General features: G+C 41.1%; 1 protein-coding gene across 3 annotated transcripts in view; it reads left to right on the top strand.

Moving 5' to 3' along the window:
- The window catches only part of BICD1 (BICD cargo adaptor 1), a 229,157-nt gene that overhangs the window by 148,049 nt on the left and 64,160 nt on the right, over window positions 1–16,948 (top strand). For all 3 annotated transcript variants that reach the window (XM_075940436.2, XM_006114397.5, XM_006114395.5), the window contains exon 3: window positions 15,839–15,991. In XM_075940436.2, the coding sequence (XP_075796551.1) occupies window positions 15,839–15,991 (153 nt within the window). The remainder of the gene's footprint in view (window positions 1–15,838; window positions 15,992–16,948) is intronic.

The following is a 16,948-nucleotide window of genomic DNA, read 5'->3' as shown; positions in this document are numbered from 1 at the left end:
GGTTCTTCTCAGCCTTCTCCAATTTATTCACATCCTTCTTGAATTGTAGACACCAGAAATGGATGCAGTATTCCAGTAGTGGTCACACCAAGGCCGAATATAGAGGTCAAATATCTTTCTACTGCTACTAGAGATTTCCCTGTTTATGCATTCCAGGATCGCATTAGATCCTTTGACCACAGCATCACATGAAGTTTCAATGAATCTGCATTTTCATATGAAAAAAAGTTTCATCCAGAATTCCCAACCAGCTCTATTTATATACTTTGAAATATTAATTATTGATTCATTAGTGAGAGTACAGTCCTGGAATAAAGAAGGAGCTGTGTTTTAAATACTCACCCCTAGGCATCTTCAGTGAAGACTGTTTTGACAAAGTATGTTTAATTCTTTCCTTTACAAAAAATTCAAAGATGTTACCTATACTTTTCTCAAGAGAGTTATTGTAATCAGTCTAACTTTCTTGGTAGCCCTACAGTAATAATCTCATTTAGAAGCCCAGTGGTAAGTAAAAACAAACACCTAAGGAAACTAATTTTAAATTCAAACTTTCAAGAATAAGGAGGGGAAGTGGATTTTTTCCCTCTCCTCTCCCCTTCCATTTCTATTGTTTTTGAGTTTCAGGCAGACACTTGGATAAATGCAGTGTTTAATGGTAAAGGGGTTTGTTACTTGCAACCACATTCTGTGCTTATTTGACTTCTAAAACGATTTAATTGAAGGGGTTGGCTACCATGTATCTTATGGATGAATAGCTCTCAGGCTAATTATAGCATCAGCAATTGGCCCATGTGTTCCGTTTCCATATAATATATTTTTGGGCGACTTTTTTATATCATGCAGCATACCTTGATATTTCTCACTTGTTCAGTCCTGTAAAGCTGAGATGGAAAACTGTTACTTGTACACTGATGACTGTACAAGGTGATGTAAGAGTATTGGAGATGTTATCTGTATTTTAAAATAAATAAATAAAGGAAAGGTCAGAAATCAATTTATTCTGAAGTGGCAGAGAGAAAAAACAACAATTCGCTTAACCTACAATGACAGTTTGTTTTACTAAGTTTTGCATAGAGCAATTAATAATAATGAATTACCATATGTGCCAAAATCAGTAAAAATGATGTTTAAAATTCAGCCCTGAAAGATGTAGTTTACCAACATAGAAGAATTTAATCTTGCTCATAACTCATTGCTGAAATCACTCAAAGACAATGGCAAAAGCAAAAAAATTCAGTATGTTCTGGGAAGAAAGGAATTAGTCCTTGAAACCTAGCCATCTTCTTAACACCAACAAAAGTACCTGATGTCATAGAAAAACTAAGCATGTGTGCTATGCATGCAAGATCAGATGCTTTGCAGTGTATCAGGTTTGTCTTGCAGCATTTGTGTGAGGTAAAAGAATATGTAGAATTTAAGCACTGGAATTGCATGTGCATTTTGGAGACATTCTCTTTCCTTATCAGTGACAACATTATGGCACAAAAGTGTTTGTTTCAAGGTGAAAGCTGCCATTTTCTCAGTGCCTTCATGGAAAAGAGAATTGCTATTGTGCTAACAATTCATATTTTTCCTCTTTTCATAACATTGGATCATATTGTACCATTGATTTTGAGTGAGAAGAGTTTGATATAATTCACTGACTTTGAGAGAGATGGTTTATGCAAATCTACAAAGAACTTTTAAGATTCACTTGCAATTTTCAATTTACAGAACACATTTTTCTAATACAACTATTTTAAAAAACCTACAGCTATATGCAACATGTATTTCTTTGCAGTGGAGCTCTGCACAGCTGCCTCATTATATTGTAAAGGATGACTTGATAGCTGCCCAATTTTGAGTGCTTGTAACCTGTGAAACTAAAATCCAGATTCTCTTTAGCCTGTATTAATTTATGCAAGCTGTTTTCTAAAGCACATTAAGATTGATTTTCTTCTATTTCCTTCAGCATAATGGTTCGATTTTACTTTATCCTTAAGAGCAACTCTAAAGGTTTGAAATCTAGAAGCCTCTGCTAATTGGCTGAGCCTCAGTCAGGGGGAGGGGCTACCAGAGCTATATAAGCCTGTGACTCAGCAACCAGGAACAGCTAACAGGAGAGTTTAGAGAGGGAGTTCTCCAGGTAAAAGAGGAGTAAAAACGGGACCCTTGTGGTAAGTGGCTGTCTGGAGTGTGTGTTTGTGTGTGTGTGTGGGGGGGGGGGGAGTTATTTGCAGTGTGCTGAGCTTCTGTTTGTCTGGATTGTTTGGTTGGTTGGTTGGTTTGTCTGTTTGAAGGAGCCCTTAAAAGGTTTGAAATCTAGAAGCCTCTGTTAATTGGCTGAGCCTCAGTCAGGGGGAGGGGCTACCAGAGCTATATAAGCCTGTGACTCAGTGACCAGGAACAGCTAACAGGAGAGTTTGGAGAGGGAGTTTAGAGGGCACTTGTGACCTTCTTTAAAACATAACTCTTAGAATAATCTATATTCCAGAGGTTTAAACAGAATCCCAGTTTACACTTAAACTTATTCATTAGAAAAATGGAGACAGAAGCCCAGCAGCAGAGTGGGGGCTATGCTGTTTATTGTGTCGAGTGTAACATGTATGATTACCTGCCCTATGGGCGGGTGGCGTATGTGTGCACCCGTTGCAAGGAGCTCCTGACCCTCAGAGACCGAGTTCGGGCTTTGGAGGACAGGGTGGCTGAACTGGAGAAGCTAAGGGAGGTAGAGAGATATGTTGATGAGACTTTCCGGGACACTGTAGTACTGTCCCACCTCCAGTCTGAGAGCCCCAGTGCTCTTAAGGAGGATGAAAGTCTCAAGGGAACAGAGCATTCAGAGGGAAACCATCCCGTAGTTGGGACCCTCCTCCCAGAGGATGTTGCGGTATCCTCTCGCACTGAGGATACCTCTGAGGGGGAGGGAATACCAGTTAGGAAGAGGCAGGTGTTAGTAGTGGGTGATTCGATCGTTAGAAACATAGATAGCTGGGTTTGTGATGACCAGGAGAACCGTATGGTCACTTGCCTGCCTGGTGCGAAGGTTGCGGATCTCTCGAGGCATCTAGATAGAATTATGTGTAGTGCTGGGGAGGAGCCGGTGGTCGTGGTACATGTAGGTACCAATGACGTAGGGAAGGGTAGGAGAGATGTCCTGGAGGCCAAATTTAGGCTGCTAGGAAAGAGACTGAAATCTAGGTCCTCTATGGTGGCATTCTTGGAAATGCTTCCAGTTCCACGCGCAGGGCCAGGCAGGCAGGCAGAGCTTCAGAATCTCAATGCGTGGATGAGATGATGGTGTAGGGAAGAGGGGTTTGGCTTTATTAGGAACTGGGGACACTTTTGGGAGAGGGGGAGCCTATACAAGAAGGATTGCACTAAACATTAAAAAGGCCGTAGAGCAGTTTTTAAACTAAGAGATGGGGGAAAGCCGATTGGTGCGGAGATGCACGTAGATCGGAAGGAGACTTCTCTTAGAGGAGAATTCATTGATAGAGAATCTCTAAGCTGTAGTCAGAAAGAGAGGAGGGGAGAGGGCAAACCATGGGCCAGAGCAGACAAACAACCGCATACAAAGGAATCCAATGCATCAGGGAAGGGCAGACAAATAACCAGTGGCAAATTTCTAAAGTGCTTGTACACAAATGCTAGGAGTCTGACTAATAAGATGGGTGAACTAGAGTATCTCGTATTAAATGAGGAGATTGACATAATAGGCATCACTGAAACCTGGTGGAAAGAGGAAAATCTGTGGGACACAATCATACCGGGATATAAAATATATAGAAAGGATAGAGCAGGCCGGGTGGGTGGCAGAGTGGCACTGTATGTGAAAGATAATGTAGAATCAAATGAAATAAAAATATTAAGTGACTCCAAGAAGATCTCACCAAACTGAGTGATTGGGCAACAAAATGGCAAATGAAATTTAATGTGGATAAGTGTAAAGTAATGCACATCGGGAAAAATAACCCCAACTATAAGTACAGTATGATGGGGGCTAATTTGGCTACGACAAATCAGGAAAGAGATCTTGGAGTTATCGTGGACAGTTCTCTGAAAACTTCCACGCAGTGTGCAGCAGCGGTCAAAAAGGCAAATAGGATGCTGGGAATTATTAAGAAAGGGATAGAAAATAAGACCCAGAATATCTTACTGCCCCTGTATAAAACTATGGTACACCCACATCTTGAATACTGTGTACAGATGTGGTCTCCTCACCTCAAAAAAGATATTTTGGCCTTGGAAAGGGTTCAGAAAAGGGCAACTAAAATGATTAGGGGTTTGGAATGGGTCCCATATGAGGAGAGGTTAAAGAGACTGGGACTTTTCAGTTTAGAAAAGAGGAGACTGAGGAGGGATATGATAGAGGTATATAAAATCATGAGTGGTGTGGAGAGGGTCGATAAAGAAAAGTTATTTATTAGTTCCCTAAATAGAAGAACTAGAGGACACCAAATGAAATTAATGGGTAGCAGGTTTAAAACTAATAAAAGAAAGTTCTTCTTCACACAGCGTGTAGTCAACCTGTGGAACTCCTTGCCAGAGGAGGCTGTGAAGGCTAGGACTATAATAGAGTTTAAAGAGAAGCTAGATAATTTCATGGAGGTTAGGTCCATAAAAGGCTATTAGCCAGGGGATAAAATGGTGTCCTTGGCCTCTGTTTGTCAGAGGCTGGAGAGAGATGGCAAGAGACAAATCGCTTGATCATTGTCTTCAGTCCACCCTCTCTGGGGCACCTGGTGCTGGCCACTGTCGGCAGACAGGATACTGGGCTAGATGGACCTTTGGTCTGACCCAGTACGGCCGTTCTTATGTTTATGTTTATTAGCTTGATGTTACTTCTAGTCTTCTAGACTACACCTCTCTATCGACAGAGAGATGTAGATTAGGCACATTGAAATTGTTAATGAAGCCAGGATTTAAATATCCCACACCTCATTAGCATAAACATGGCCACTGCTTTTTTCGAAACAGAGTTTTTTCGAAAAAAAAACCCAGCAGTCTAGACACGGATCTGTCGAAAATAAAGCCTTTTTCAACAAATCCTGTAACCTCATTTTTGGAGGAATACAGGATCTGTTGGAAAAAGGCTTTATTTTCGACAGATCCACCTAGCCTGCCGTTTTTTCGAAAAAACTCCATTTCGAAAAAAGCAGTGGCCATGTTTATGCTAATGAGGCACAGGATATTTAAATCCCAGCTTCATTAGCAATTTTGACGTGCTTGGTTTGCATCCCTCCGTCGACAGAGGGATGCAGTCTAGATGTAACCTCTATGCCTGAGAACAAGGTAGTAAAAGCACATCACAAAACTTTAAATAAATAAGTGTGCACTGTACAAATGTAGCTAACTAGTTGTTCGTACTGTGTATGAACAACCAGTTTTGTGGATTCACAATCCTTGGATTTCAGATTAGAACACACTCGTGAACTTGGTGTAAAATTTGGTCTAAAACACTGAGTTTAGCAATGGAACCATGAGAAATGGAGGGCTTGTTTACATGGTGCATTTGTTCCACACCAAAGGGGTGTAAATCCTAATGTGCACTAGGTTCTGGTGCTCTGCCTAGCTCATGTGGACCCTGCTGGCGTTCACTAAAATTTCCCACATTAACATAGTCACATTTCAAATAGTACTAGTGTAATGTGTATTAGTGAACTTTGGCTAACTGCCAGCAGGAAATACATGAGTGTTGCATAAATTGCAAGGTTTCGTCCCCTTGGAGGCTAGTCTGATTTACCCCAAGAAGAGAGTCACACTTTCAGGCTGGGTCCAACTCAAGTTTATTGGTTGCAACCAAGGTACGGCTAAGGAACTCAATGTTCAAATCAGAGCCGACCCCCAACATCTCATATGCAGGGGTTCTTATAGGGTTAACATCCTTCCTGGTTTAGGTGCCTTAACATGATAGGTTACTTCATTTTTGACGTTTAGCATTCCTATAGGTCAGGTTAATTTTCCAAATGAGGTTAAATACAGTGCCTACTTGCTGACTTTGCAGTTACAGCTGTGTTATATTCATTCACTTTTGCTGAACAATGGGCAAGCCATACTTCCCTTTTCCCTTTCCTGCTTGAGCCGGTCACAAGTTTAAAGGATGTGGAATCTATCCATATCTCTACTTAACAGAAGACTGGTTTCACTTCCCCTCGTCTCCTTATTATAAGTTATTACCTGTGACAGGCCTTGACCTTTGTCATGTCTTACTCCTATACAAATAGCAAATATATCTAAGCATTAGCAATGTATGTATATTGTACGTGCCCCTCATAGGGGAATCAATGGCTCCGGGGGATTTGACTTCCCTTTTACACATCATGAGCCATCAGCAAGACACCTACCTGACAATACTTTCTAGAATTTACACCCCTCTGATGAAGCCTAAAGCATTGTATAGACATGCCCAGAGTTTGTGAGATTTTCTGTATTACAATGATTTGATTTTCAGTTTCTCTGGGTATTGCTACTCATTATAGAAGACGAGGCTTATCAAATAGTGTGCATAATACCATTTAAATAATTCATTTGAAATGAAAAACACATATGAGAAGTAGCTTCACTGAAGTAAAAAGCCAGCATCAGTTGGAGGAGTGTAAGTCCAGTAATTAGTTAAAGGGGAATAGCATGTTTTCTTCTAGGCCACTGATTTTTCAATCCAGGTATTTTACAGAATACTGTGAAACCTGCTAGTAACCCCACAAAAGGATTGATTTATAACAAGTGATTGTGATTTTGCATGCTGTTAGGATAGATGACTGTAGTTATCAGGTGTCCATTTGCATAAGTTTCAGTCTTGGGGCTTGTGTTAATCATGCTATGATTTTATGGCCTCCTACTGGCTTTTAGTGTTGCTAACATTTAAGATAGAGTGTGCACCCTGTGAATTTTTCTAGCAAAACAGAAGGCAGAGCAGTGCTTGCTTGAAGGTGATGACAAATGGAGCTCTAATTGGTATTTACCAGATGAAAGATTCACTCAGTGGATAGCACATACCCCTTCAACTGTGGACAGAGGCTAGATGTAAACTCCTTTCCTGTGTAAAATGGTGACTATTACAGACTGTCATGCTCATCTCTCAACCATAAAGCATTTAGGGTTGAGCTAGTACAGGACTCTCAGGATCTGACTGGTGCTGAACCAGAGAATTTGCCAGACTATGGGAGGTCAATGTTGTCTAGCAGCATAGCATAACCAGCACTTCCCACTGCTTACTCGACTCTCAGAAGACATTTAGGGGTAAATTAGATTGATTACAAGTGTTCTGTTACTGAGAACCAGGACTGGGGGCTGTAAACAAACCTTATGGGACCACGGGAAACTTGGCCACGCACATAAGTGGATATCTGGCTAACTAAAATCGTGCTGGACCATGGATATTGCTAGGCCAGAGAGTGCCAGACTGTATAGATTCAACTTGTAATAAGATTAAGTTACATTGAATCCTGGGAAGGGGAAATCAACTGCCATGGGGAATGGAGAGCTTATAACGATACTGACTCTGCTGCATCTGATACATGGGAAAATGGATCAGCAATCCAGCCTTCTTATGGATGACGATAACTCTTTTTTCTTCCATCTTCAAGGAAAAACTCTAGGGCTGTGTCTAGACTGGCAAGTTTTTCTGCAAAGGAAAAACTTGCCAGCTGTCTACACTGGCCACTTGAATTTCCACAAGAACACTGACTTCCTACTGTGTGAAATCAGTGCTTCTTGCGGAAATACTATGCTGCTCCCGTTTGGGCAAAAGTCCTTTTGTGCAAAGCTTTTGCGCAAAAGGGCCAGTGTAGACAACTCAGATTTGTTTTGCGCAAAAAAGCCCCAATCGCGAAAATGGCAATCGGAAAAGCGCGTCTAGATTAGCACGGATGCTCTTTTCCACAAATGCTTTTAATGGAAAACTTTTCCGTTAAAAGCATTTGCGGAAAATCATGCCAGTCTAGACGTAGCCTGGGATGTAGCATTGTCATGCAAAAACAAACCATAAACGAATGCATTTTTTAAATTTTAATTTTCTGTGACAAGTGTAAAAATGATCAGTCTCACTCTTAGTCTGTTTAGGTTCTTGTACCATGCCCAGATGTAGGATGTAAAGGCCAGGATTTTATCCTTAGAGGATGACGAAAATGGTGTAATAATTTCTCAACCACAAAATAAATACAGAAATAAAAATAATTGTGTTCAGATTGAGGTCAGTTTGTTGCTCTAGTGAATATGTGGTTAATATGCAACTCTTTCAGTTAGTATTACTTTTCTTTTGTGTGCAGTCAGTCTCTTTTTGGACCCAGTAGAGGAAATTTGGCACAAAACACCTGATGGATGGCTGGGTTTGTTTGTTTTACAAAAGAGCAAATGGCTGATGTCACTTTCAAACTACAGGTTCAATCCCATTGGTATCTCCAAAATACACATATTTTATTTCATCTGATAGATTATAGTAAATTTGGCACCTACATTTAACATTTACAATGACAGGCATTACCAGATTCAAGAGAGCAGATATTTAATCATAAATTATCTGGACTAATCAATTTCAAAACATTCCACTTGTTAGTTCAAACATCATCTTCAAATGTTGTTTTCTATTGCATACATACAACAACATATTATTAAAACTAAAGTACTTGGATTTTTAATTATTCATGTTTCTGAATTATTAAATTAATGTTATAAATTCACATACAGTGTAAATGGCCGTGGCTGTGCTTCCCACCAGTTGAGACTTAAACTCTGATTGAGTGTAGACTAGCTTCAGTGTGCACATATCTGATTGTTTTCCAATTTACAAAGCTAATATGCATTCACCCTAGAAGAAAATAGGCTTTATATTGTGTTGTTAGCTGCTGGCATGACTTCTGCTTGACTTGGAATCCCTCACTTGAATTTTACATGGGAAAAAAATTGCTCATGAACCTGTGTCTGATACCATGCTTACAAGTCTGTTGTGTTCTTTAATTGTATAGGTCTCTCTCCTCTTTCTCTCTCTCTCTCTCTCTCTTTTTTTTTGGGGGGGGGGGAGGAGGCACAGATGCATTAAAATCATTGCACCAAATTCCTATGATGACTGGGAATGGAAAAAACCTCTAGGCTTTACTGTACCTTACTCCTGTACCTTTAGCTCCACCTCTTGGGTTAACTTAGTGTTTACAGATACAGTAGTTCTTAAAGAAATCTGCTCTGGAGATGATGGAAATGTCTTGGTTAAATCAAACATTTCTGGGTCAGCTGCCACCCTTTGGAACTTTAATATTCAGTACATGATTAAAAGTGAAGCTTCATTATGAATTATGTTACTGATCATAGACTCATTTGGATTAGAATTGAACCCTGGTGGCTCATCTGGAAAATTGCCCTGCTGACTGACTCATTTTACGTCACACACAAATCTGTTGGTGCATTTCAAACATATTTTAGAGAGGTTTGATGTGATGATCAAATGTGAAACTTGCATCATGCACCCACCATAGCTTATGACAAGTAGACTTTTGTATACTCCATTAAGAATATGAATGGTTAAACAGTAAGCATTATCCTTGCCGGGTGATGCTTACTGTTTATGGTGGCTGGGGCTGGAGCAGCCCCTGCCTGTGGCAGGCCGGCCTGTCTGGAGCAGCATGCCATGGAGCACTCCAACCTGGCCATGGAGGGCGAGGAGCCCACCCCTACCATGCGAGCCTGCTTAATTGGTTAACCGGTTAAACATAACATTTAACCAGTTAATTGATTAAATGGAATTTACATCCTTAAACTTGATAAGGATTTATTGTTCAGTCAAAATATTAAAAACAATAATAATAATAAACACAGTTGTTAATGGACATATTCCCTATGGGTATGTCTACATTTGCCCCCTAGTTCGGAGTAAGGAGGCAAATGAAGCATACCGAAGTTGCTAATAAAGTACGAGATTTAAATATCCCGTGCTTGATTAGCATATTCGTGGCTGGTTGTCATTTTAAAATGCCGTTAACCTGAATTAATTCGCCGCATGTAGATGCAGTAATCTGATCCAAAACCCTTCTCTCGAATTAACTGTTATTCCTCATTGCATGTTAATTCAAGGGAAAGGTTTTGGATCGGACTACCGTGTCTACACGCGGTAAGTTAATTCGGGCTACCAGCATTTTGAAATGGCGACCAGCCGCGAATATGCTAATCAAGCGCGGGACAGTTAAATCCCACACTTCATTAGCAACTTTGGTATGCTTCATTTGCCTCACAAGTCCGAACTAGGGGGCAAGTATAGACATACCCTATGTCTTTAATCAGAACGTTTGGTGGAAGCACATATTATACTTGTGACAAGGACCAAATACAAACTGAGCCAGTTATTTTGGAAAGATGAAAGAAATATCATAATAATGAAAGTAGTATAACATTTTCCATTTTAATGAAAGACATCTTCTGATATTTGTGCATACTAGATACAAATCTAAATAAAATCCCACAGATTGCTTTTAGTTTAGCTTGGACAAAACATGCTGTACGAGTAAGACGAGCAATTTCTGTGCATATTGAAAATGAACCTGTACTTTGCAACTGGATCTTTGCCAGCATAATGAAGGCATTTGCAAGTGTGAAGGGAAAGCCTGGAGTATAGAGTGCAATGTTATGCCATTTTCAGTGACATGGTTAGTGATTTGTTACTGAAATGTGTCATCTTTCAAAATAACATGCTGAGTTGATGTTGATAAGTTGACAGGATAATAGGCTTGCTTCCACCTGGTGATTTGGATATACACTGAAGGTAATACCAAAGCCAGCAGGGATAATTTTTGACAGAGTCTTTAGTTGTTGCTTTTTGTTTTAACAAGAGCACAGAGCATATGTAATATGAAAGAGTTTGTTCTGTAGTAACACTTTCTATATAGATAAAAGAAGGGAGAAAAGAGAAGTATTTATAAACAGAGCCCTGCCAAATTCATGGTCCATTTTGGTGACCGGATTTTTAAAAACCACAAATTTCATGATTTCTGCTATTTAAAGATGTTGGAATTGTAGCGGTCCTAAGCCAAAAAGGCGTTGTGATGGGATCACAAGGTTATTGGAGGGGTGTTGGCACTGCTACCCTTACTTCTGTGCTGCTGCCTTCAGAGCTGAGGAGTTAGAGAGCAGTTGCTGCTGACTGCTAGAAAGCAGTTGCCAGCAGCAACACAGACATAGGGATGGCATGGTATAATATTGCTGCCATTACTTTAGCACATCCTTCAGAGCTGGACAGCAGTCAACAGCTGCCACTCTCTAGCCGCCCAGCTCTGAAGGCAGATCAGAACTAAGGGTGGCGATACTGTGACACCCCTAAAATAAGATTCCAACCCCCTGCACCCCCCTTTTAGGTCAGGACCCCCAACTTGAGAAATGTTGGTGGTCTCCCCTGAAATCTGCACAGTATAGCGTAAAAACAAACAAAAGACCAGATTACATATGAGTACACCAGAGTTCAAGGTCTGAGATGTATTTTTTATGGCGATGAATTTGGTAGAGCCCTAAGTACAACTTCTTCTGTTTATACTTCCAGGAATGTGCAGGACAAGCAGATACATACGATGAAAGACAAAGCGTTCTCTTATTTTTTTTAACATAATAAATTTAAGAAAGATGGGGTAGAGCAGCTGGGGCGCTGCCGGGTTGGTCCCGCAGCGCCGCTCCTCGGTGCTACTGTAACAACCCGGCAGCACCCCAGCTGCTCTGCCCCAGGCATCCTGATTCAGCTGCTGCTGGTCAGTTTCAGCAGCAGCTGACTTGGGGACGCCTGGGTTTCTTAAGTTGAATCTGTATGTAAGTCGGAATTGGTGTCCAGATTCAGCCGCTGTTGAAACTGATCAGTTTCAGCAGCGGCTGACGCCAGTTCCGACTTACATACAGATTCAACTTAAGAACAAACCTACAGTCCCTATCTTGTACGTAACCCGGGGACTGCCTGTACATCTCTAAACTGGAACTCTCAGGTCCAGCAACATCCAAGGTCCAGCAGGAGGACTGGCAGCAAGACAGGGTGTGCCGCACTGGAGCCCATGACAGAGGGGTCTGGCAGTGCAGCAGAGAGATCTGGCTCCAGCAGCCACAGGTCTGCAGCGCTGCAGGGCGCTCCTGCTCTGGGGAGCCCCTGGCAGCAGGGGGGCTGATGGTGGAGTCTAGCTACAGCAGGGGTAGGGCCAGAGCCTGAGCTTGGGGGCAGTGTGGCCAGGTACAGGCCAGAAGCAGCCAGCAGTTGAGAGGGGCAGAGGGTAGGGTTGCCAGGAGTCCAGTTTTCTACCAGACAGACCGGTATTTGCACCGTCTGTCTGGTAGAAAAAATTAGAAAATACCGGATATATGTAATGTCATGTATTATCTGAATTTCCGGCTGGGCGCCGGACGGAAGCCTGACGGGGGCGGGGGAGCGACTGGGGGACGGGGCTGCGATTGGCGCTGGGAGCCCTGTGGTCCCGTGCAAAAGCCGAGCGGAGCAGGGCGGGGGCTGGGACTCCCAGCCACTGCCCCTGCTCGGCTTCTGCACACAACCAGAGGCTCCCAGCACCAATCGCTGCCCCGCCTCCCAGCTGGGAGCCTCTGGTTGTGAGAGTTTTATACAGTTTCTCTAAGTATGCAAGACAGCCTAAAAACAAGCAGTTACTGCACCCAATACAGTGACAAAGTATCCATAAACATGTGATCAGTAGGCTTACAGTTAGGCAAGAAATAGAGGGAACTGTCTATTCTGGTGGCCTCCAGCATGATCAGGTAGGGTAGGACAAAGAATCTTCAAATTCTTAATTTTGTTTAATATCCTTTAACAGCCAGATAATGACTTCAGCTAAAAGCAATTGGAGGCAAGTCTCAGCAGGATAGCCGTGTTAGTCTGTAACTTTAAAAATAACAAGTAGTCCTGTGGCACCTTAAAGTCTAACAAATATATAAGATCATGAGTTTCATGGGTAAAACCCACTTTGTCAGATGAGTTAGTTCACCCTTATTTTTTGGTCTTAATCCAGAGAAGCTTTACAGCCTTCTTTCTCCCCAAGGCTTTTCCTCCCTTTCTCTTCCCCTCCTTGCTCACCAGCAGTTTTTCCTTTGTACCTCGGTTACATAGCCCTTTGTTTTTGAGATTACACTGGTATGTGGAATGCAGTTGGGAAGGCTCATGCTGGCTCTTCTCTCTTGCTTTATTTAATTCCATGTGCAGTCACCCTATCAGTCAAAGATGTCCTTTATTGTAACCTCCCTTTTGAAACCATGCATTCTCCCTACTTCATTCCTTCTGGTCTGATAACTCGCTATTTTCAAGACCTTCCTTCTACTCGTTAGTCAGGACCTTTCTTTAGAACACATGTATTTCCTTAACCACATTCAAACTAACTCGTATTCTTTAATTTTATATTTCTTCTTCTGGTGGCATAAAATGTCTTCACCCGGAAAAATAACACAATGCCATTCCCAGATATGACTCAGAGGCTCAGTCACCAGGGAAAGCTGCAGGAATACATCTTAATTCCCCCCCCCCCCCACCCCCCATGACTTTTCTGCCACCTGGGATGTTTAAACTGAAATCTTGCCCCAAGGTTGAGATCTTGCAGTTTCTTCACTTTTTATAATTGGGTGCCAGGAGTTTTCATTAATTTTTTTTGAATGAAAAGGCTTGGTCTAATAAGGTGCTTGTTTGTCACCCTTTGTCATCTTTGTTGAATCAACATACTTCGTGGTGGTTTATAATTTTATCTTCTGGGATTTTACACCTTAGTTAACCCAGAGGCAAAACTAAGTATCTGTGTCTTGCAAATCAATTCAGACTTGAGAATTTACTACAGCACCCTTATGTAATAGGAATTAGAATTAGGCTGTACATACAGATAGAGGCTGATTGTACTTTTGTGGAGCTCTGGACCAGAGCAGATAGGGACCCCTCCCCACCTCTTCCTCTTACAGTCCCTTCACCTCACCTCTAGCACTCCTGCCAGGGAAATAGGATTGAGGAACATGGGTTTATCCTGCCCTACTCCCCCGCTGGCACTTCTGCTGGGCAACAGGGGCTTCCCCTGCCCTTCCAGCCCTCCTGCTGGGGAGCAGGGTCAAGGCACAGGGACTTCTCCATCCCTCCTAGCGCTCCTGACACAGAGCAGGGATGGGAAGTGCCCTAATTGCCTGGGGCATATGGATACAGGCCCGCCTGGCCCAGTGGCTAATCTGCCACTGCATACGGAACCAGACACACACAGGTCAGGGAAGGCAGGCTCTGTAGTTCCTGATTCTTAGAGAAATGCTCCACTTTTCAGAAAAAGATACTGCCTCTGATGGCTCTCCTTCTGTGGAGAAGCCAGAGACATGAATTTCGGTTTGTGCTCCTCCTAGCATCACAGCAAGGCAGAGCCTGAGCCATCATTATAAACATACCTGTTCCTCTTACTATAGAATAATCATTCATGCCTCCTGGGTACCACTGCTGCCACAGTGCTCGTCATTCCTGCAGGAGGGGAGAAGATATAACTGATGACCCCTACTGCCATGGATCAGGAATAAAGGGCTGACGTACAGAGCAGCGATGGGCACTCTTACCCCAACAGGCCATATCTGCTACTGATTCCACTTGCACCTACTCCATTCTAAATGGGGTTGGAGAATTGGATTTTTTTAATAATTTCAAAAGATAATATTGATGTTTATTTTTACACATTTTATTTATTTTTATCAAATTAAATGTTCACTGTTGCAGGAAGTTATGGATGCCAGACTATAATTATTTCATGAGAGTAAATAATTGAAATTCTAAAAGTTCAAGGTTTATAACTGCTAAAATACAAGCTGTCAACATCCTATGTCAAAATTTTACCCTTAAACCAAACTTTAAGGAGTTGTCAAGCAGCGCATTTGTTCCTTTGCCTATCAGTAAATTTTGATGATTATTGATGGAAATAATTCTCGTTGCTTTGTGTACGCTGAAATCAATGTTGGTCGACCTTTACCAATACAAATCTAGCATTTCAAGCCTAATTGTAAATCAGAAGTAACTTCATAACAGACAGTGGTGTTACACAAATGTACTATTCAAGTCAGGTCTCTGATATCTGATGATTTAGAGAGACTAAAGGTCACTTCCACATCTGACTCTCCTACAAAGAATAACCTTAGGAAACCCAAGCTCTAGATTCCAAAAAGTTAGGCAAGCCTAGAATTAAGTGCAGTCGAATAACTTTTTGGTGGCAGTTTTTGAAACATACACAAGAATGTTGTCTAGGATACTGGTAGGATTATTATTGAAGTGACTTATACATACAGCAGACCCTGAAACAATGGATCATGCTTTCTGGTAACCTCGGTCCCTAAGAAGCTGCCTCACGTTATCCTGAAATACTTCAACTTTATTAGAAGACCACATAATAACTGAGTTTTCCATTGTTTGAGTCACTTTAGGTTTCACTAAATTGTACAGCACAAAAATAATTGTACTGGGTTTCAAAATATGCAGTTGGTTCTCATATTACTTCATCTTAGTTAACAGTTATCTTTGCAAGACCGACACCATTATTCATTTTTCTACTGCGTGAATTTAGATTATTGTCTTTAGAGACAAACAAGAGCTACCTGCATTTTGATTTAAACCTTTCAACCAGGCTTTTAGCAAATAAAAATAATGAGATGAAAAACAATGAAGGGTTTTTTAATTTAAATAGAAAATTAATCTTGGAACTATACATGCTCACTTATATGCATCCAGTTGTAAAACACATATGAGAAACTGGTCTGACAACACATAAATTGCAGTATTGCCATTGTGACATGTAACGTTAATTTGTTGTCCTTGTATGCTGGGGCCATGTTTACCATTCATGTTGCTGGGAATGAAATAGTAATATGTTGTGTTTTTTCCCCTTTTCTTCAGAATAACGAAATGGCAGAGCTACAGAGAATACGGATGAAAGACGAAATTCGAGAATACAAGTTCCGAGAGGCAAGACTTCTTCAGGATTACACAGAGCTTGAAGAAGAAAATATCACTTTGCAAAAACTGGTGTCCACACTGAAACAAAACCAAGTAAGCACAGATGAGATTTTAGATGCTACACTAAAAAAAAAAATACACCAATTGACTTACAATTGATTTGACCTACTTTAAATTAATCTGGTATAAGATTCTTCATATCTTGTTGGTTATAGTGAAATAAAACTCTTGGCAAACGATCACACAGGAAATCTTAGTGAAGTGCTGAATGCACCCTGAGATTCCATGACAAGTTAAAATCCCATTGCAGCCACCTGTAAACAGGGTTGCTCTCCACTTGATACAATGTGCACACCTGCCATTGATGTCGAAGGGATAGGCATAGTCTGACTCACTTATGTATGTCTAACATTTAGAAATGCTACTCTGAAAAATGTACATTTTTCTGCTGAAGACGTAATCAAGAAAATTACTGTCTTGGTGTTTGAACAAAATTTGTTCTTCTGTCAAAAGTGCCATTTTTGTCATGATAAATCAATAGATATGCAATTTGGGTGATTAAACTGGCAATATTTTTCTTCTTTGAAACACATCCCATGCTAGGACTGGGTAACAATTTGTAAGGCACTAGCTTAGTTTGCAACAGATTGTAATTGCTTCCTGCCCCCATAACATGTAATTGCTTTTTAAATCCTAACATGCTCAACGGGATAATTAGGGCTTTTATCAAGTATTCAAGAGTGCCAGAGTTTCTATTGGGAGTTTGTTAACAAAGCTATCTTGTTGCTATCAGGATATGCAGTGCTATTTCATCTAACGATTGCTAATATTTTACCTATCCTGACATGTTGAGGATTGAAGCTCTTAGAACAACAAAGTAGCACAACAGGAGATGTGGAGATGATAAAAACAGATTAATAGCCTCCCTTCCTTGTATTGGGACACCATCACTTAAAAATTTCCAGCAGATTGTTTTTATCAGAGAGGTATTATCCAGGCCATTATATTTCCTCTTTGACGCACAGGTGAAATTCTCACTAGTTTCATGGG

This window comes from Pelodiscus sinensis, chromosome 1 (genome assembly GCF_052426305.1).
Source record: "Pelodiscus sinensis isolate ZL-2025 chromosome 1, ASM5242630v1, whole genome shotgun sequence".
In the NCBI taxonomy this organism is placed as follows: Eukaryota; Metazoa; Chordata; order Testudines; family Trionychidae; genus Pelodiscus; species Pelodiscus sinensis.
The sequence above is the reverse complement of the archived record's forward strand: the minus strand, read 5'-3'. Positions and strand labels throughout refer to the sequence as shown.